The sequence below is a fragment of the Hemicordylus capensis genome, chromosome 1, assembly GCF_027244095.1.
Source record: "Hemicordylus capensis ecotype Gifberg chromosome 1, rHemCap1.1.pri, whole genome shotgun sequence".
Lineage (NCBI taxonomy): Eukaryota > Metazoa > Chordata > Lepidosauria > Squamata > Cordylidae > Hemicordylus > Hemicordylus capensis.
In genome coordinates, this window is record NC_069657.1 from 111,165,447 (window position 1) to 111,188,363 (window position 22,917).

Consider the following 22,917-nt stretch of genomic DNA (forward strand, 5'->3'; position numbering starts at 1 on the left):
TTAATAGGGAGGCCTCTTCTCACATCATCATTTAGGAATTACTCAAATAAATCATTTAACAGTGCATTTCCTATAATTGCTAGTACTACATAACAAAACATCTAAATCTGTAGTTCTCTTTCTGTAAATTAAGAATAGGAAATGCTAGCTGATAACATTAACTATCAAATACCATCGAGATTTTTTGTTGTAGTTCTTGTAACTCCTGTTCCTTTCTTGTGAGATTGAGATTTTCTTCTCCCTCTCTGTGCTGACAAGTGACATTGGACCTTATCAAATCTGCAGTAATTTTCTTTAGCTCCTTAATACAGGAAACATGCATAAATAGTTAATTCAGCTTTATCACTGCAACTCCAGACAAGACAAAACTTTTTGCCTACCCTAATTAATATCCTTTTAAGCAAAATACATGCTGACAAAAATATTTATGACCAAAGTATAAATTACATTGACAATAACAGTTTATATTTGGAACTATGTTTACAATACACCCTTTTATATTGTTTTAGATTTACATTGCTTTCACAAGAGATACATTTAAAATGCGACTGTCATTTTTCTAAAAATAAGCGAACCTTGCATAATGTTGTGGCTGATAGTGTGTTGTCATAATATTCAAAGTTCTAACAATAGCTCCTGCTCTAAATGTAAAGAAGTAATGAAAAAACATCACCAAATACTTTCAATAGCCTACTTGCTTCAACTCAAGAATGATAAATTTCTGTCATATATTTGACACATCTATAATTATTTTACTTGTAAAATATTTAATAGGTATGATTATTTTACAACTGTGTGCTATCCTTTTTCTTCCTCATTTTTTCAAAGCAGTTAAGGCAGCAAATAAACAGTACATGCTTTGATTTTATTAAGTTACAATATATAGTTCCTGGAGTCATAAATATTGCAACTTTCCCCCACCCCTCCCTTTTTCGTATGGGGTAGCCTGTTTAATCTCTCTCTCTCCTTGAGTGCTCTGACGTTTACTCAGACAAATAGCAAAGGTTATGAATGTTGTTTGCAGATAATATCAAGAATTCTTCATGATGCCATAGCACTGAACCAAGCATTCAGAATGGCAATAGTTTTATCTAGCAGCAACTACGTTTGGTCTGTTTAACTTTTTTTTCCATAAAAGTGGAATTCCCCTTATCACAGTCCAATGGTTTAACTGTTCTGGACAAAATCATTTAACAGTGGAAAGTAGAAATAGAGATTATCTGAGCTGCTGAATTTTATGAATACCAGTTACATAAATGGAAATACCAATTTAATGAAATTTATTTCTCAATAAACAAGGGTCTTTATACAGCTAAAGGTAATCTGCATAAAGAAACAGGATTTCACATATGGATTGTCCTAGGCTGCAGATGCAAGGGGCTTTTACGTCCAGCAGTTCAGGTGGTACACCCAGAGACCAGGATGAGGCAAACGTACTTGGGGCTAGATTGATCTAAAACATCCTTCATAACAATCAAAATGGCAGCAAGTGTGATGCTCTTGTCACTAGTTCCTGACGACACCACTCCATAATTCCCTCAAAATTCCCTGGCTTGCTGATCTGGCACTTCCTTTCCCTGCCCAGAAAAAGGGTACCTGTTTCCATACCCTCTAAAAATGTATGGGAAAGGTCTGAATGGTGTGTGTGTTTTATAACCATGAAAAATAAAATGACTGATTTAGAATGGGGGCGGGGGGAAGCCCAATAGGAACAAAGTTTTACATCGAAAGACAGGCAGCTTCACAAAAGCTCAGCTTTTCTGCTTAAGTCAGAGCTAGCTAATCTGGGAGCCGAGAAGCCTCTCCCTTCAACATGACAAATTTCTACCTGTGGACTCATAGAAGAGAATCTCATTAACAAAATGTGCTTGTTTCAGAAACTGGGAAATTCAAATGACTGTGTGTAGGGCTGGTTCCAAACGTGCTTGTGCTGATTTCTGAAAGGAATTTAAAATACATCATACACCAATGAACCTTAACAATCTCCTATGTGCACCTGCACTAATGGGAATGCACCTGAACAGACCAACATGCGGGACCCTTCTATAGCTCCTTGAGATAGTTCAGCATCACCCCATATGCTGGGCATGACCATTAGGGCTGGGTGGTTGGAGCATCTCACCTCAATTCCTGACACAATGCTGCTGAGAGCAGATGTCACTGTGAAGACCTAAATACAACAAAGTTAGTACATGTGTATTGACCCATTTGTATTGGGTATTGTGCATTGACCCTCTGAAGACTACTCAAAGATATCAGTTACAGGTAATCAACCTATATATCTGCTGAAATCCCCACAGCCCTTGAGTATGCTTTTACATATAATAGTAGGAATTGTTCAGCAAATTTGTATGCCATGTTAACTGAAAATCCGATGAGAGTGTCTTTGGAGAGAGATGTGATGACTTCCTTCCTTCCTTTGGTATGCAATAAAGTTTTGTCCTTTCTTATAGACTCTGTTCTGTTTACATAAAATTATACATATCTTCTGACATCTAGAATATGAAGCGACCTCCATATCAGAAGATGGATTTGGAAGGAAGGTAAGTAAGGATGATATCCTCACTGATGTGGAAAGAAGTGGATATCTTAGAAGATACTGAGGCGGTTCTCGCGAGCAGTGGGAAGTGCCTGAATGGGGTTAGTGGGGAGAACGGGCTTAGCCCGCACTCCCTGCAGACGAGCACACCGGCAGCCCTGGGCAGCCGGATCGGTCGCCCACATGAGCATGCAGGGCACCCTGGAGAGACCCCCAGGGGTGGGAGCCTTGTTTCAGTCTCCCGGGGGGGGGTGTCTCCTCATGTGTTGCCACAGCGCAGAGCCGCGCCATGGCAATACACAATCAAATAGACGGGGTTAGCAGAGCACTCGCTCTGCTAACCTTGTCTACGGGGAGGGGTACTTAAGTGGGTTACCCACTTTGAGGAAATGGGGCTTGCCTGCAAGCCTGGTGGTTCTCACGCTCGCCTAAAAGTGGGCAAGGCTCCCTTAGCCCGCTTTTGGCCAATTGTGAGAATAGCCTCAACGTCTGGTCTGAGTATCACTTTATCTCACTGGAATCTTAGATATGGAGGGTGCAATCTTAATGTCAAGAGTTCACTAGCACTCCTCCTTGCTGAAGTTACAGCTATGAGAACTGCTGTCTTTAAGGACAGTAATTTTAATGGCATTGTAGCTAAAAGTTCAAAGAGTTTGGACACAAGCGTTGATAACACCAGGGAACTACTCCATTGAGGGACTGAGTCTCAAACCTGTAGATTTAAATTCGTTAAACCTTTAATAAATTCTTTTAATAACACAGTGAGAATACTATTCTCTCGTCAACAGGTAGATGGAATGCCAAGACTGCACACATATGAATTTAAGGGAAGAATCTGATAGTCTCAAATAGGATCTGATAAACAGACATGAAGGTTGTTCACATGACAAGGGCTGCTTGGATAAAATCACTCCTACCCAAGCAGTCTGTGTAATCTGGGAGGTCTCCCAACCCAGCAGCTGCAGCCCAGGTAGCCCAGATCTACAACCAGGGCAAAAAGTGAGGTAGGATGGGAAAAGAGTCCACCCTACCTTACCTTTTGGTCATGTGCAGTGCCAAGAAGCTGAAAACAGCTGCTGGGAGCGGCAGCCATATAACCCCATTCGCCACAATGGAGAAAACAAGATTGCTGGTTTTGAACTACCACTGGTTTTTGAACAGCATTGGGACTGTTTATGTATCCACAGCAGCGCTGGGGCAGAGTGTTACAGAGATGTAATCAGTGCAGGATGTGAACAAGTCTATCTGTGGGGTTCCCTGGAGAATGAACAGAAGCCAAAGGGACTGGTGAACATGATGCATTCATGGACATGCACTGTGTAGCTCAGTCTGCTCAGAGTATCTGCCCTTTGGCTGTCTGGGCCAGGAATGTGAACTGTGATGTTAAATATCATAAATAAATATTTCATATGCATCATTGTCATGGTGATGCCATGGCAATGGTGCAACCACTACCATACAAAGCAACCTAGATACTTGTCCAGGTAATACATTGCCAGCATGTTGTCTGTCGTCTCCACTTTAATTACTTTCATTTTCAGGAGCAGGATGAAGGAATTTAGGGCCAGAATATTACCATCATCTAAGTAGCTGATGTGGCCTGCCTTTACTATAGGCTATTGACATTGTGCTAGGGGCCAAAGTGTGGCCCCCACCCTTCTAGAGAGGCATCTGCTGTGGTTTGTATAGATGGCAATGGAAGCTGAAAGCGCATTCCAGGATGACCCACCATTTCAGAGTTTGCAATATTCCAAGAGGAACTACTAAAAGGCTGGACTGGCAATCTACACTGAGCAAACCCACAGCTGTAATGGTCTTGTGTGCAACCTTGTGAGAGGAATTACTAAATAACAAGATGCTACCAGTCCCAACTGAGATTACATTCTGTGAGCTGGCTGAATTGGGACATGGACAAACTTTAAGACTAACTGCCGGATTGTCTGTTTTCTTCTTTCTGGTAAATGGATTGCTGAATTGTTTGTCTTCTTCTCTGAAGCATTCAGGATTGCTCTTATGTGTATAATCCTGCTCATTAGTTTGAGCTGCAATATTTTTTAAAAAATTTAAATTGATGCCCAATGACTGGCACCAAGCAACTACGAGCTGTAGATGACTCTAGTTGCTTTTGGGACTGAGCTGTGATCAGCCAATCATCAAGTTATAGGTAGATGGAAACATTTTGATATCTCGAGATACTATCACAACAGTCATATTTCATAAACACCCTTGATATGGTTGAATGTCCAAATGGAAGAACTTTGTATTGGAAAACCTAGTTGCCGACCAGGAAACAGAGACACCTCTTTGTGCAGAGTTCTTCTTTGAATGTAGAAATAAGCATCTTTGATATCCATTGCAATAAACCAGTTTTCATTTAGAATCAGTGGCAGTTTGAGTCAGTCTCCTTCTAGCTGTGACATTATTGGTCACATATGGCAAAGGGCATATATACTTCCCAGTGGCATAGGGAAAGCATAGGCAGCCTGTGTTCAGGCCACACACACACCCAACCCAGTGGTGGCCCTGCACACAGCACCACTTCTCCCCACAACCGCACAGCAGCAGGGGCTCAGCCTCCCTGACTGGGCAGCTCAACTAGACTGCCCTGCCCCCGCTGCTCAGCAGGCCACCATGCATGCACAGCAGCCATTTGAGTGGTCAGCAAGGCAGCCGAGTGCCATGCCAACTATTCAGCCAGCCATTGCACATGCTCAGCAGCCAGCTGAGCAACAGGGCAGCCTGCCCCAGGCTTCTGGCAAGCACTGGGCTTTGACTGGATCAGGGGGCTCGCCCAAGTCCTGGGAACAGCTGGAGGAGGTCGCAGGAGACATGCAGGAGTCAGGCTGGGCCAGGCCAAGAGACCCACTTGAGCACAGCTGTGGCTTCAGGAGTCAGAGATCAGGATGAGGGACACTGAATACAAAGAACTGAGACTGGTAAGCAGAGTATCAGTTCAAGGAGCAGATACTCTAGATGGACTATTGCTTACAGCAGAGACTATGAGAAGGCTTAAGTAGGCCAGGAAAGGGCAACACCCTTTCCTGCATGAATATGTTGCTGGAAATCCTTCTTACAAGTAGGCCTTTCTGGCTCTTACTACTCCTCCAAAGGAGACCTATGTTGTGGCAAAAGCCAGGTTGCCAAACATGCCTCACTTGCAGCGCTTCCCAATTGCGCTAGCGCCTATGGGTTGGAGGACTGGGCAAGGCCTCCCTTGAGGAGTTTGAGGCAGTTGGAATGTGGGGCAGCTGAAGGCTGGGGAACCCCGGCGTCAGGGGGGCTTTGAGTCTGTGTGTTTTCCTCCAGAGCAGAGCCAGAATCCTTGAGGGTTCCTGAAAGAGCTGAGGTGTCATAACTGTCTGTGCCTCTGGACCTGATTATATTAACTCCCTGGACTCAACAGTGGGTCCCTGAGACTCATCAGGGCGGTCTGGCCAAGCGAGATGATCCTCCATGGTGTCATGGCTCAGACTTCTGACTCAGAAGAGTCAGAACAGGAACAGGAGGATTCTCCTGCTAGTGAGGGCTCAGAGGCACAGCAACGGGATTTGGCAGGGAGACCAGACTCTGGAGCTGAAGATTCTACAACAGCTGCCAGACATGAATCTTGAGGAGGAGGAGGCTGGGATTTCACCTGTCTTGATAAGACCTCTCAAGAGGAAAGCTCAGTAAGAGTCACGCAGGCGCAAGAGATCACAAGAGAGGAAGCAGAAGTGCTGACTCAGGGAAGCCTGATTGGCTGCTGGTTCTCTTGAGCCATATATATTTAGTAGTCTGTGAATTGCTCAGATGCTGTTAGCAACTTTCGCTGACCGCAGTCCATGTTCTAGTTTGAATTTCCAACTTGCCCTTGTTTGTGCTTTCCTGCTCTGTTCCGTTAATTCCTTGTTCTGGTGTCCTTCGTTCTTTTCATTCCTTGCTCTGTGTTTTCTTTTCAGTTATTACTCAATTATTGTTAGAGGGGGGTACCTAGTTCAGTTCAGGGGACTTGATTTATTTACTATTTTCTTTGTGAGCCTTTTGTTTTCCTTCATGCAGCTTCACTGCTACTTTCTGTTAACTCACAGGGGGAGTGCTGACGGGGGTTGTAAATCCTGTGGGGTTAGCCGAACTAACAGATTTATGACACATGGCAAGGATTCTCAGTGTTGGGTCCCCAGATGTCATTGTACTTCAACTCCCATAATCCCCAACTGAAGGCCACTGGGGCTGGGGATTATGGGAACTGAAGTCCAAAAACATCTGGGGACCCAATGTTGAGAATCCCTGCTCCTGGCACTTCTGGGGAAATGGCTCCTTATCGGACAAGGAGTCCCCTTCCTCTGACAAAATGTTCAGGGAGTCAGAGGGGGTTCTGACAGCTGCTGAGTCAGGGTGGAGGCTGCCATCACATGGAGGTGCACCAACAGGTGGTGCCTGTGGTGGCAACAGTGAGAAAAGGGGTGCTGCCAGATGCCCATGATGGCGGCAGCCCCAGAAAGAGCTGGAGGTGGCCCTGGTGGCAGCTGCACATGGGTTCTTGGAACAGATGTGCACAATTACAGCACCACCACCACCGATGCTTCCCATTTGGTTCAGCTGAACCCAAGAAGGTATCATTGGCAGGCTAGTGTTGCACTACCATAGTGAGAGAAGTTACATGTACTCAAGAAGTTTGTGGAGCTGTGCAAAGTTGTGGTGCTCTATAATGCTGCATAGCTGCTAGTGGAGAACCTTCTTCAGGACACTTCAAGGTTGCACAACAAGACTATATAACCTGGGCTGCTGATGAGTTGGTACAACCTGTTGCACAACACATCGTGCAGCTTGTCAACATCTTCTGCTAGTGCAATAACTAGTCCAGAACAGATGCTCCTTTCTTTGTGCAACATCAATGTGCTACATTCTTGCACTAGTACAACAGCATTATGCTAATGCAACACTAGTCTGGATATAGACCATTTTTTAAAATTATATTTTTATCCCACCTTTCTTCCATGGAACTCAGGGTGACTTACATATCCCCCACTCTCATTTTATCCTCACAACACTGTAAGACACGTTAGGCTGAGAAAGAGAGTGACTTTTTCAAAGTTACTAGACAGACTAGCCCAAAGTCACCTAATACATTGCCCTGGGATTGGAACTTTGGTCTCCCAGGAAAATCCAGAGGATCATAGAGGGGAGAAGAGAAAACAGCCATAGCATTTCCTGGACACTACAGAGTATATGAATTAATTCATGAGTGGCCAGGCTTCAAAAGTTGGCCATCTCCAATTAAATTATTAATCTACAACAAAATGTGGGGGCTGATTACTTGGATACAATTCCCATACTGCATATGTTTACATTAAACATTAGTATATCAATGTTTTTGGATGCCTTCAATTTGAACACTTATGTACACAGTTTCGCCTTAATCTGAACATGAAAACTAGATGCCTATGCAATCTGTCAGCAAAGCAACTGCAAGAGGTAGTCAAAACAATGTCTATCCTAAATGCATTGCATTGTCCGTCCAGAAACACCAGTTGGTACAGCCCACCTGTAGACAATAGACAGCCCACCTGACCATTTGGCACAGTTCAGTCCAAATTTGGTTCAAATTTGAATTGAAGCACATCAAAGTGAGCTAGTTCCATCGAACAGATTGGCTGGGCTGGCCAGTTCAATTAACCAGCTCAAATCGGTTCAAAGCAGTTCATGATCAAACTGCTCAAACCGGCCCAGTTCGTGGCAGTCCAGTTCGCAAGCGAACCAGTTCTGTACATCCCTAGTTTACAGGGGTAGATTACTAAAAGACCACTGAACATGTGCTTCAGCATGTGCACTGGTTTCCCATTACTTTCCAGCCACAGTTAAGGTTGCTGGATTTGACATACAAATCCCTTAATGACTTGGACTCTACATACTGCAGCAGCTGCCCAATTATTTGACCTCCATCATGATTTTTAAAATAAAGGAAGAGTTCTTTCCTGATTGTATTATCAATGCACCAAGTTCAAACAGTAAAGATCTGTACAGAGACATTTTTGGTGACCAGCCCTCTTTTTTTTTTTAGCCTGGCTTTTAGTAATCTTTGAATGTTTTAAATTGTTTTAAATTGCTGTTTTGTTTTATTTTGTCTTTATTATTTGTGTGTACCATCTAGAGCCTATGGAATCAGGCATATATAAATTTAATTAATCAGTTAATAATTCTGGAATTTCCTTCCGCATGAAAGTCTGAGCCTATATGCCTTCCTGATGCAAGGCTATGTTTAATGGCCAGGCTGATGCAGGTGTAAGGTAATTATAATGGCTAACATCCCCATTAACTGTAGGACCAGGAAGAAGTATCCCCAGACTACTTCCTTAAAAACACAGAGCTGATCACACCAAGCAGGGAGGGGGAGCTTCTCCCCCCCCCCTTTTTTTTTTTTTGCTGATTTCTCCTTCCAGCCCGCAGGGGCATATTTGAAGGTGGCATAAGGCACTTCTGGAAGAAGGAGAAATTGGCAAAAATTGCCCATTCTTGTGCAATCAGCTCTGCAGAACCAAGGAAGTTCTGGGGACACTTTTTTCTGCCGTGCAGTCCAATGGTTAGTGGAGATGTTGGTCAAACCAAGAGTCTTGGGAAGAAGCAGAACAGAAAGTGATTAAGAAGGAAATAAAATACTACCAAATGCATTTCACACCTACCTCTTTCAGATTCTCTATCTCAGACTCTTGTCTTTTGTTCACGACTGCCAGTTTCTTATTGAGTTGAATTGCTTCCACAACTTAGGGACAGAGCAGAATGAGAAGCAAATAACTAATATTAAAATATTATCTTCATTACATTCCTTCAAATGCTTCACAGAATTAAGACATCTTTTGCATGTGGGTGCTTATTTTGTGGAGGTGAAATTACAATCATGGGCAGGTGTAGACAATCCCTATGGAAAAGTCAGTAATCACGCATATGTGATAACTCCGGTTGCCTTGTGTTTTATTGGGATGCATACATTAGAGAGTTGAAATTCTGCATTTATTTGGGGATATTTTTTAGAAAGCATACTACACCATCCAACTGCAATATCACCAAAAGTTTAAGAATACATATGTAGCATAAAACTGGCTGCCAGGAGTCCCAAATTGAACTAAAACCTATTTGAAAGGAATACAAGTCAGTGAGTTCTTATATATAATAAAGCAAATGGATTAAAATCAGCAGTTTGAAAAGTGGATGTCTCTTGTTCAGTAGTGATCTTCTACATGCTGAGGATGTACAAAGTGATAAACATGGCGATGACCAATATTACTACAGTATAAGATCAATCTTCTCTGCAGTAAAAGTACAATGCAGTTAGTACAGAGAATGCATTTTCTTGTTGAGCCAATTCTGCTCATTTATATATGTTTTATGTTTTGTAAGCATTTACTTTGCAAATACTGGCCCACATGTTCCATAGCATTATGCCAGTGGTTCTGAGCCACCTGCGCTGTTGTGGGTTCCTAAGGAAAGTGCCAGAAATCTTGCATTATGAAGAGCACAAACACTTAAAGCAGGCCACTGGCACTTCAGGAATGCTAATTGCATTGGAAATAATGTAAGTAGTGCTTCTCAGGTGTGGGCATTCAGATTTAAATACTTGTTCAAGACCACCAGCGCTTCCTCAAGAGCCTGCAGCAGCATGGGTGGCTCAGAACATTCATGTTTTGCTGCAGAACATGTAGGCCACTGAAAATATATGAAAGGCCTATCATGTTTGTTTGAAGAGGAATATGTTAAATGATACATTTTAAAGAAATATTTAAGATTTAGTCCTCACTTTGGGATGTACAAGATATATCGGCTATCACACAAATCAGAGAGTTGCACCTGTAACTCTTTTGATAGAAAGCACAGTAAGATTCCAGTATCATAATAGCAATAGCAATAGCACTTACATTTATATACCGCTTTATAGCCGGAGCTCTCTAAGCGGTTTACAATGATTTAGCATATTGCCCCCAACATTCTGGGTACTCATTTTACCGACCTCGGAAGGATGGAAGGCTGAGTCAACCTTGAGCCCCTGGTCAGGATTGAACTTGTAACCTTCTGGTTACAGGGCGGCAGTTTTACCACTGCGCCACCAGGGGCTCATAACTCTGGAGCTTGCAAGTTTAGACAAAATGCAGGCAAATTTAACATAATATTATAGTACTAGCCGACTCGCACAGAGCATCTGCATGCTCTTTGGGGCCTGCTGTTCCCCCCTCCTGCTCCATTCTCTCTTGCCATCCCTCCCCCTGCCCCTCTCTCTTGCCTCCTCCCCCCACCCTCCTGCCCCCACCCTCCTGCCCCACTCTCTTGCCCCACTCCCCATCCCTCCTGCCCCACTCTCTCTTGCCCCCTCCCTCCTCCTCCTCTCTTGCTCCCCTCCCCCTCCCTCCTGTCGCCACAGCCAGGTCCTCCTTATGGGGGCAGCAGGAGGCCGAAAAGGGCCCCACCGCCACCATTCCTCCTCTCGGGCGGCGAACTGGGAAGTCCTGCCACCTGTTTCCCTCCCGCCCCACCACCCATTACCTCTCACCGGTGCCTCCTTTCCTCTTGCCTGGGCCTGGCCGTCCTGCTGCTGCCTCCTGCTCCTGGCAGCCAGGCCCAGCTGGGCCGCTGCCACTGCTGCCGCCTCTTCCATACCTGGGACAGCCTGGCCTGGCCAGGCCAGGCCATCCCGCTGCCTCCGCCTCCCGCCAGGTCAGGCCACCTCCACTTTTTCCATACCTGGGATGGCCTGGCCTGACCAGGCCAGGCTGTCCCACCACCTCCGCCTCAGCGGCCATCCGAGGCCACCTCCTCTGGCCGTTTTGCGGTCCGCCGCCACCGCCATTTTTTATTTCCCCTCAACTCTCGCCCAAGGCCGGAACTCTCGCAATGTGTCGCGAGAGTTCCACCGCCAAATTCAGGACAGATATGCCGGCTAAGAGAATTAATTATATAGATGATTTTCCATCTGATCTTCAGAAAAGGCAATTTTATTCCAAAACAACATGACAAAGAATTAAGGGCAAAATTCAACTCAGCAAAAGTACACTTGGAGGGAATAGTATAGAGCCTCTGCATACACCAAAGCATACCCACAGTTGGTATGAACAGTGACATTCATCTGCTTTGACCCAGTTCCTGAGTACAATACATATTTATAGCTTCCTTTCTGCAACCAAGCTAGGGCCATACCACACTTTTCCTGGACTAGCAAGACAATGATCTCTGGTGTCTCACCACCCCTCCAAAGCTCCAGTAGGTCCTTGCATGCTAATTGTTCCTGTTCAAACTAGTGACTTAAGCAAGTGACTTATGGTGACTCAATACAGAACGGGTCAACATCTGGCTGAGGGGCTGGCATTGTGGAGAAAGACCCTTGCAGGGTTTCCTGTTGATCTGGGGGGCTCATCCCAAGTTGGGGAGTGCTATGTTTTAGTTCCAGCAGAGATCTTGGACTTAAAATCCCATGCCCCAATGGTTGGCCATGGTGTGTGTGTGTGTGTGTGTGTGTGTGTGTGTGTGTGTAAGCAATAGCCGAACAGATTGCCTGCTCAGTGTCTCATGCCTTGTCAGAGCATGCTAGTTGCTGGCCCCAGAGTTGCTTGGCACTTCGGTCAATCTAATTGCTTCTTCTCAGCCACTGACACATGAACTTAAATTCAAGACCATCAGATATGATTCCTCACTTTGGGACTGGCCTCCCTCCATGGACTTTGCTACGCCTCCCAACCTCATGCAAAAGGGCTGGATTATGCTGTGAATTTATAACATATTTACCATCCTGTTCTAATCTCTCATGAACTCCTTTTATTACTCCATATTGACATGTGAGAACTGCATGGCATTTCTCAAATTCATTCAGATTCTTCTGATTATCTTCTTTTGCCAACATGTGCAACTGCAGCTTTTGCTCCTGCATAAGAACAAAATAGTTTACACAAGTTTGAAGTTCATGTCATATCTAACATCATAAATTGGGTGACTCTCACAGGGAAGAGCAGTAATTTTCTAGCAGCATCTTCTGAAACCTCTTGGTAAAGTAGGAGAGGAACTACTGTTGGACAGTGCCCCCTATTCCCAACTAGTGGTGTGCATGGAACCGCACCTCTGCAGTCCAACACTGGGGAGGGGGGCTCTTTAAGGGCAGAGGAGGGTGTACTTTCCCCTTCCACCGCTTCCCCACCCCCCAGCGCTCCTGGTTTTTAATGCATTTGGGGCGGCACGGTTCCTCCCGGCTGCCTCTTCCCCTGTTCCTCGGCAAAAAGCTTCAAAAGGCTGACTGTGTATGCGCATGCCGCATGCGTGTGCACACCTGACTATGCACGCACACGGCACACAGATGTGGCGTACACAAGCAGCGTGCACACGCAGTCAGCCTTTTGAAGCTTTTTGCTGAGGAACAGGGGAAGGGGCGGCAGGGAGGAACCGTGCTGTCCCAAATGCGTTAAAAACCAGGAGCACTGGAGGGGGGAAAGTGGCGGGAAGGGTAAGGACACCCCCCCAACCTTAAAGGTCCATACACACACCCTGGTGTCAAACAGCCAAACCGGCCCCAGGTCTGGACCGGTCTGGAGGCCCTTAGAATGGGCTCCGGACCAGTCCATGCACATCCCTATTCCCAACCTGTACAGCTGGTTGAGAAGGACACCATAGTCAATAGTATCGAAAACCACTGAACGATCCAGATAATCAGCAGGGCCATGCTCTCCCTATCTTCCTCTTAAGAAAGGTCATCAGTCAAAATGATCCTGGTAGTTTCAGTCCCAAATCATATAAGAAACCATAAAAATGTGTCAGGATGCCACATTACCTGGCTGCTTGGGTGGCCCTGTGGAGGCTGAAGAAGGATGTGGCATCCCTCCTGAGGCTTTTGTTCCCTTTAGGAGACAGTGGGGATGAGAAGGGCCCAGGCTGGTTGGATCCCAGTGAGGTTGAGAGAACAAGGCAGGGATTGCTGCAGGAAACAGCTCTAGGGGGACAACTAGGTTGGGTGTGGCAGGATACAGGAAGCAAGGTCAGGAAGGAGGGGGGGCTGGAAGTAGGCTTTAAGAATTGTCAGCTCTGTACTGGGGTATTTAAAGACAAGGCAGCTGATGAGGAGGAGCTGCTGAGTATGGGAGCCAGGAGTTCTCCAGGAGAGGGATCTGGCTGAATGCAACAAGCTAGGAGGAGGACTCAGGTGACAAGCTAACCTCCTCCCCTGGCTGTTCCTGAGGCTGACATTTCTGGGGTTGCTCCAGTCATTCTGGAGTTTAACAAGGGCTAGGAGCCCACCTCATCCCGGGGGAGTCTGACAAAATGTAAGGACAGGACCAGTACAGTATTCTGTTTCCAGTAGTGGCCACTGCCACCCAGATGCTTCTGGGAAACCAACAAGTAGAGCAAGAAGCAATATACTGCCTCTGAATCTAGAGCTCCATTTAGCTATCACAACTAATTGCAACTGATATACAGTACCTATACTCCATTAACTTGTGACACAAAATTCCAAAATGTCCATAAAGTAAATTCGACAAGTTAATGTACATATGAAGAAGTATTTTCTTCTGCCTGTCTTGAATCAATTGCCAATCGATTTCACTGGGTGATTCCAAGTTCTAGTGTTACGAAAAGGGCAGCAGCGGGGGTGGGGTCCTGCAGTTTAGCCCAATATTGTTATCTCCTATTGTGGGTATGGGGCTAGGGCTGTGGCAAGGAGATTTCTGGCAACTCTGCTTCAGTCATTTACATATAGACACTAGTCCAGTTATCACTCAAAGGAGCCTCAAACTATACATGGTACCAGGACAGAGATGCATAACTACTTTTAAAGATTGCAATACAGGCTCAAGGAGCTGCAAGGTTGACACTAGCAGTGGTACTGTTTTTGCCATCAAAATCACTTCTCTATCCTTTATGCTTTTCTACCTGTAGAGGAAAATATACATGGACCAACACACACCTAAAATGAGGGGTGTGCACAGACCGTTTAGCACAGTTCTGTCTGAATTCAGTTCGAATTCTGACTGAACTGAGCCAAAGCGAACCAGTTCAATTGAGCCAACTCGCTGGGCCAGTCAGTTTGATGAACTAGTTCAAAGCACTTCACAATCGAACCGCTCAGACTGACCCAGCTCACAGAGGTCCAGTTCCTGAGCGAACCAATTCTGCACATCCCTACCTAAAACAAACATTAGGTTGAGTTACATTTAAAAATATTAGCCATGATCCAGCACACAGTAGCTGCATTTAACCTCATTAATTAAGTGGATTTAAGCATACCTAACTCTCAGCTGGATTGTGGTCTTTAAAAAGATGCAATTAAATATTTTGTGCTTGCACAAAATTCCAAAACAAACAGTAATAACCTAATTTTTGCACGTAGAATGTTTATTCCAATGAACAGAAAAATAGCAGTTGTATTATACTCTAAAACAAAATTAAAATTGATTGTTAGTATTTTTATCCATAATTGAATCTAATTGCCTTTTTAGGTCCTATAGCCTTTAATAATCTTATTTAAGCTATGGCAGAAACAATGAAAAGAGTGAGCAGTTCTGCACAACCCACACTGCTGCAGCCATCTAAAACAATGCCAGCACCGTTGTGCAAGAGCACTCTTGCGCTAATATGTAAAATTGCACAATCATGCTTGCACAACAGTAGGGCAATCGGAAATGATGGCCATAGTATTGCACAAGCACAATATTACTTACTATCTGACCCGGCACAGAGCATCTGTGTCCCTAGTTCTCCCTCACGCACCCGCCCCACCCCCAGCAACCAATCTGGCTCCCTGCCCGGTCTTCATTTCGTCTCCATCCCTTCAGCCGTTCTCCCCGCACATCCCTTCAGCTACTTCATTCTCCCTTCTCCCATCCCTTCAGCAAGTCCTGCCGCCGCCACTTTCTCTCGGCCGGCCAGCTGCCACTTTCCGGCATTCTCACACACACACACACACACACACACACACACACACTCTTGTGCAACAGCAACAACATTGTTTTGGACACCCACAGTAGCAAGGGTGGTTCAGAACTGCTCTTAGTACCCTGTGCATCATATTATCCAATACTGTGTAGCAAGGATGTCCTTAACTGTCTATACAGCTAAGTTAATATTCCTTGATTTTAAAAGCTATTTTACATGACCAGTATTATGAAGTCTTATTCATTTTTCATGAACTTTGTTATGATATATTGATATATTTTATTGACTTTGATTAACTATATTAATGTAGCTATTATTAGTATTATATTAAAACATTAACATAGTTAATAGTACTTTGATTTTCTGTTGATATTGTGATATACTGCCGAATCCAAAAAGGTTTTGCGTTTTTCTCTCTCTACATAGAATGCTGCCTTATACTTAGCAGGCTACTGGTCCACCTAGCACACTACTATCTATATTGATTGGCAGTGGGTGTCCAGGGTTTCAGATGGCTAACTGACATACCAGGGAAAGAACCTGGGATCTTCTGCATGCAAAGGCGATGCTCTTCTACTAAGAAAGTTCTTTCTACATAATACAGTCCTTCCTAAATATTGTCTTGTTTTAAACGGGACAGAAATTGACTTGCTGCATTTCAGTCATAGATTTTTTGCAATATATTCACTATTTTAAACAGATCCATCATGTCCCAGTTTTTTCAAACTCACATCCTACATAGTCAATTAGCTGATCTAATGCATGTTTAATTGGACTTAAGTCCAACTTTATTCAGTGGAGCTTAAACAATTTTAGCTGTTATATATTTAATGGAATTATAGTGTATTCTGTACAGGATTTTTTGTATCCTGCTTTTCAAGCACTTTTTCCTGAGCAAAACTTGTACTAGTCTACTTCCACAGGCTTCCTTTGAAACCACCTCACTTCCCCCTGACACTAGTTGGAGAGAACAATCTCCATGGGATTCAAGAAAGCTGGGTGAACATCATCCAGACAAATTTTTATGATACTGAAAAGGATTCAGGTTGGGCCTTTGTTTGATGTTAGCAGTAACCTCTTGTTTCAGCTGAGTAGTTTTCACACTATGTTCTGTGGAATCTAAGAGACCATTGGTTTATCAAGGATCCTAGTGACAAAACCAGTAATGGTAAGCTCCCATATCCCAGTACCTTGACAGGGTAGACAGTTTGCACACTACCATACTTTCCCTATATTATGCAGCTTTCAGAGTGTTTTGTAACACCCACACAGGACAATCATGAGGCCCAAACAGGCCTAGCTTCTTGAAAATATGGAGTGTGTACCCCAGAATCCTCTGCAACATTCTGATTGTAAGGCAACAATGTCATCGAAAAGATTATCCAAAAGCAGAAAGTTAGGAACATAGGAAGTTGCCATATACTGTGTCAGACCAGACTGGCAGCGAGATTACAGGCAGGAGACTTTCTTCTAATCTTCTACAAGGTTACAGGCAGGAGTCTCTTTCAGCCCTATCTTGGAGATGCAAGGGAGGCAACATTGGACCTTCTGCATGCAAACATACAGATGCTTCAAAAGTTCAGAAGCCACTATTCTAGACTAATGGATGCAATATCTAATGGACCCTAATATCAGAATATGCTAATAAAAAGATAGTAATCTAAATGAATGGTAAACATAACATTAGCAAAATAAGATACACAAAACATGTTTTTCACATTTTATAATGTATGAAATTAAAACACAGGACTGTACATGTGTACAGTACTGTATTCTACACAGCTCAGAACATTCTTGGAAACCTGTTTCCAAGTTTATAGTATTCTGGTAAATACTACTGGCTATATGAATAAAAGAGATAAAACAAGAGAACAAAAATATGCTTTTTTAAAAAAAATTGAATAAAATATAAATGAATATGAGATAAAACAAGAGAACAAAAAAATACAACTGCTTACAAGAGACAAGACTACATGTTTTCATTTGTCATCTGCAAATGAATCCAGATGTAGACAGAGAATACAACAAAAAGTTATATACAATTTTTCAACAAAGTTCCCAAAGTGTGTTACATAGATAGATACAGAAGATTGGTGGCCTCTTGCAATTAAATAATTAAATGTTTAATCCACAGTCTAGCTACAACAAATGATGTGCCCTCTCAGACATTCTTGTGGGGAGGACAGTGAACTGAATATACTTCACAGAAACATTTTCAGAACCCAGCAGTGTAAACTGTTCATTTTCTGGAAAATGTCAGCTGACTGTGAGGATCCACTTGCCAAGCCATTTTTGTTAATACTGTACTGTGTGTTCAGCCTTCTTATGAACATATGAAGCTGCCTCATACTGAGTCAGAACACTGGTCCATTTAGTTCAGAATTGTCTACACTGACTAGCAGCAGCTATTCAGGGTTTTAGATGGGTAGAGTGATATATAAATATTCATATTAGTAGTAGTAGAAGTAGTAGTATGTATGTATTTATTTATTCATTCATTCATTCAACAAATTTCTATACCACCCCAAACTCATGTCTCTGGGCGGTTTACGATAAAAATATAATTAAAACAAAATTAAAACATTAAAACAATCTACAATTTAAAACATGTTAAAAAGGGATAACTATTAAAATTGTAAATTTAATTAAAAGCCTGGGTGAACAGATATGTCCTGACTAACCTTTTAAAAGTTGTCAGAGACTGGGAGGATCTTATTTCAACAGGGAGCGCATTCCAAAGCCTCAGGGCAGCAACGTCTAAGGAGAGCTGGTCTAAGGAGGAGAGCTGCTCTTGTGGTAGCAAGCGTGACTTTTCCCCTTAGCTAAGCAGGGTCCACCCTGGTTGCATATGAATGGGAGACTTGCTGTGTGAGCACTGTAACATATTCCCCTCAGGGGATGGAGCCACTCTGGGAAGAGCAGAAGGTTCCAAGTTCCTTCCCTGGCATCTCCAAGATCCAGCTGAGAGAGATTCCTGCCTGCAATCTTGGGGAAGCCACTGCCAGTCTGGGTAAACAGTAATAAGCTAGGTGCACCTATGGTCTGACTCAATATATGGCAGCTTCCTATGTTCCTAACGGAGAAGGCCCATCCCTGAGTAGCCACCAGATGAGCCAGTGGCAACTGTAGACAAATCTCTCTGGATGATCTTAATGGGCTGTGGGGATCATGGCAAAGAAGATGTTATCTTAAATACCCTAGGCCTAGGCCATTTAGGACTTTATAGGTTATAACCAGCACCTTGTATTTTCCCTGGAAACTTATCGGCAGCCAGTGAACATCTTTCAATACAGGAATAATGTGGTCTCTCCAAAATGACCCAGAGACCAACCTGGCTGCCACATTGTGTAACAACTGCAGTTTCCGGATTACATACAAAGACAGCCTTACATAGAGTGCACTGCAGAAGTCAAGTCTCGAGGTGACCAGCATATGTACCACTGTTCTGATGTCATTTATCTCAAGAAACAGACGCAGCTGGCGTATCAGGCAAAGCAGATAAAAAAGCACCTCTAGCCACCGCCTCAGCCTGGGACACCAGAGAGAGGTTTGGATCCAGAAGCACCCCCAGATTGTGCACCTGTTCCTTCCGGGGAAGTGTGACCCCATCCAGAACAGGCAGATCAAGTAGCAGTAGTAACAGCAGCTACAACAGTATATTCCTAGCCCTACCTGGAACGCCAGGGATTGAATCTGGAACTATTGCATGCAAAGCATGGGTTCAAGCCACTGACTGGGCAGAGGGCTGATGATGTACATTATCATTATCATCATCATCATCATCATCATCATCATCATCATCATCATAGATACTGATCTTAGGTCAATTATGACTTTCGGTTTTTGATCTCACCAACAGCACCAGGTTAATAAGTCAATAAAGCTGTGGTCAAAATGACCTCAAAACTATTTCCCCACTTTGATTGTTCTATTATTCCCTTAGCATTCAGCTATTGCTGCTTATCTTTCGTGCTTGTGCTTAGTAGTTCCTGTTCTCTGATATAGCTAGGCAGGCACAGTAGGTAACCGGTATGGCTGTAATGCTGCACCCACTGCTTTAGCTTATTATATTCAATAGGACTAAGCAAATGTAATTGGATGCAGAACAGCAGTCTATGTTAACAATGCGGATTTTTAGATTTCTGCTATCTATCTGTGTCAAAGCACTGGTACTACATAAGTATAAAGGTTCTAGCACTGAAAGTAGTTTTCCTCCTCTAAATGTATTATTAAGGGTTAATTCACAGAACCAAACTGGCCTTACCTGTGAAGTGAATTCAGTACTTAGAACAACTTGCAATGTGAACAAGTGTTTTTCTGATTTCTTTATAAATACAGTATTTTTCAACAGAGCACAAGGCGAATAAGTTTTTCCATGTCACTGCGGGTAATAATCAGACTAGCAATGCAGTAGATGATTCATTTGTATATTTGCAATAATTTTAGAAAATGGAATACATGCACCCAAAAAGGTCTGGGAAGCCTATTGATTTCTTCACAGTTCTAAGCATTTTTTCAGCATGGTCTTGGTAAATGATAGAAATGAAAATGAAGTTAGTTCTCTTGTTGAAAAGACTTGGTAGCTTTTGAGACTAACTCGTAAAACATCAGAAATAAAAAAATTCAGAATAATAATGGATGAATATTATTATTCTTCAGTAAAGGATGAAAATGAAGATGAACTGTGGAAATTAGTCATAAATATGCTTGTTTTTGAGATTTACTGGTAAATCTTTTGATGTTCACCACTAGCTAGGGATGTGCAGAATTGGTCTGCTCATGAACCAGACCGCCAGGTATGGGGCCGTTCCAAGCGGTTTAACTGCAAACCCTTTCAAACCAATCTGAGCTGGTTCATCGAATCTACTGGCCCAGCCAATTGGTTCGAGTGAACTGGTTTGTTTTGGCACTGTTTGGTCTGAATTTGGATCGAACCACATCAAACAATCCACACACACCCCTAACACTAGCTCCCTAAAGTACTAAGAACTATCCATAGAATTCTAAATTCATTGGGTAGCATCCCGACCTTTAGTCTGGAGTAATGTTCTGTTAGCAGAAGCTCCTTCTGTAAGTGGAGGGAAAGTTCCACTTGCAGAAGGATCCCTTCTACTTGTGCAAGGACTCCTTGTGTAAGAACAACTCTCCTTCCATTCATGAAAGAAGCTTCCTCCCAAGCACCATTCTGCTAATGGTCTGGATGCCACCCAAAGTCTTTCCAACATTTATTGTTTAGCAACTTATTAAGCATAAGGTGCATTTTGTTAAAATGGCACAATAACCAAAATACGTTTCTATTTGCCATAGACAACTAAGGATCCTACAGTCCAATGAAAGGCAGAGCACAAGTCACATAATCATTGATTCAGTATGTGTGTGTGTGTGTGTGTGTGTGTGATATATATATGGTACAAACACTTCTCAAATAACAAATCTAACTTAAAAGTTAGAAATGAAATAAGAAAAAATGCATTTTATGTTGCCTTTGATCTTTAACTTGTAGCCTTATCTCCCAGGTCAAAGGACACATTATTCAATTTCACCATATTTTGTGTAAAATCACTGTAGCGTTGAAGATGACTTTCAGTACAAATGTCATGGTACTTAAGGCTAAACTGGACTCTAGTTTTTGAGCTTCTTAATTAAAATCACAGTTTATAATGGTCTGACAATATTATCTTTATTCTTTCCAGTTGAGCAGCAGCAGAATTTTCACAGCTTTTAGTCAATCAAGCTTAGCAATGTTTCAGCAGCTCTCTTTAATGTCCAGTGTGGTTCGTGGGACTAAACTGAACTGGTACTCTTACTTTCTATATTACAATAAGAAGAGGAATGCACTGCCTCCTTCATTCTTATTTCTTCCTCTTCAAATACAACTCAAACACTACAAAATGAAAAAAGTACCTCTAAACCCCTGCAGTGGATCTCTAAAATCTTGCAATGTGATCTATGCATCATTTTATAGAACTACTAACCTCTACACATACGAAGACATATAGTGTCTTCAAGTCATATTATTTTAAGTGTATTCTCCTTGCAAAATTATAGGTTATTTTACTAGCAAAGAAAGTTGAAAAACACAAAATAAACATTTCCATTTTTGTTAACAAACCCCCCCCCCCAAATATTAAGATAAGCTTTGTATAAACATTTCTGCATATTTTACCATTCACTAAAAGAAGACATTTGGAAATACACATCTCTATTCTTTATTCACAATAATAAAAGAACACTAAAAATAATGAGTGTTCTTAGTTAACCAGTTCACCTTAAATTTAGAGAGACTGACATTTTATAGTTGTAGTTTCTTACCATTTCATTAAGCTTCTTTTGTAAAGTGTATTTTGAAATCTGTAATAAAACGATACTCAATAAGATTCTAGAGAGCAATTAATTGATTTAAAACCAGTTAATGATTAACTGGAATTCTGACAATTAATAAAGTGGTAAAGAGTTTCAAACTTTACAAACATGACATAAACATTATTCAAACAAGAAAAAAATAAGCATGTTTAGACATGCTGAATCTTGAGAATCTTCTGTGAGTGGGCAGTGTTCCCATAATGGACTGGGATAATGCCACAACTTTTGTAAAACTTCCCTGCATAATTCTTGCTCTTCTCAAGAGACCAGGTGAGCATTTACTTATAAGCCAGGCTTAAAAGTATGCAGAAAAGCAGAAGTTGCATTAGGATTCTTTCTCCTGACAATTTTCAGTCTTTTTTTTCTACCTTTTTTGGTCTTCCTGATTATTTTCCTTCCCATGGTTCTTGTTAATGTATTGTGTTCATTTCTCTTCAAAATCTCTCCTTTTATTACATTATGAGGTTGTTCTCATGACTAATAGGGGGAAGGCAGAGTGCAACCTACCTTCCGCCAGACAATCGATCATTGTGTCTTCAGTGCGAGAGCTGTGCACCCTCACAATCCATGCTTCTCCCACATTGTGGATCAACAGAGGCCAGGACTCATTTTCCCAGCCTCCAGATATCCCACAAGACACTGCATGATGAGAATTCAGTCAGAGGAGATGCATGATCCCGACAGACGGGTTAAGGGTGTGCTCTCTCTTTTAACCTCGGCTAAAAGCCAGGCTAAGGAGCAGGGTTAAGCTGGGCAGGAGCATAGATCCACTCCACACAAGTGGCTTAGCCCAAGTTAGACTGCCTTAGCCAGGGCTAGACTGCTCACATAAACAGCCTTTATGTGTTCAATACTAATCTTGACACTACAGATAAATGTTTATTATGTCATTTCTTCCTTGGCCTGGCCTTCCAGGGATTTTAATTAGTTTTAATTGTTTTAATGCTATAACCTGGTTTCCAGGGGTTTTTTTTTAATTGTTCTGGTTGTGTAATTGGTTTTTTTTAATGATGTTTTAATTGTTAATTGATGTTTTATATTGTTTATATTTCTGGTTTAACTGTTACTGGTTTTAATGGTTTTAATTGTAAACCGCCCTGAGCCACTTTGGATGGGCGGTATAAAAACTGAATAAA

At 42.6% G+C, this 22,917-nt stretch overlaps 1 protein-coding gene and 1 long non-coding RNA gene across 21 annotated transcripts in view; one reads left to right on the forward strand and one right to left on the reverse strand.

Moving 5' to 3' along the window:
- Positions 1-5,057, forward strand: part of LOC128346887 (uncharacterized) — a 34,754-nt gene extending 29,697 nt beyond the window's left edge. Inside the window, exons 2-3 of the long non-coding RNA XR_008317269.1 lie at positions 2,454-2,543; positions 4,081-5,057. This is a non-coding gene — a long non-coding RNA (uncharacterized LOC128346887). The remainder of the gene's footprint in view (positions 1-2,453; positions 2,544-4,080) is intronic.
- The window catches only part of CCDC73 (coiled-coil domain containing 73), a 136,544-nt gene that overhangs the window by 41,620 nt on the left and 72,007 nt on the right, over positions 1-22,917 (reverse strand). For all 20 annotated transcript variants that reach the window (XM_053300573.1, XM_053300624.1, XM_053300522.1 and 17 more), the window contains 4 exons: positions 21,731-21,769; positions 12,287-12,422; positions 9,199-9,278; positions 173-301 (listed from right to left, as the gene is read on the reverse strand). In XM_053300573.1, coding sequence (XP_053156548.1) covers positions 173-301; positions 9,199-9,278; positions 12,287-12,422; positions 21,731-21,769 — 384 coding nt within the window. The remainder of the gene's footprint in view (positions 1-172; positions 302-9,198; positions 9,279-12,286; positions 12,423-21,730; positions 21,770-22,917) is intronic.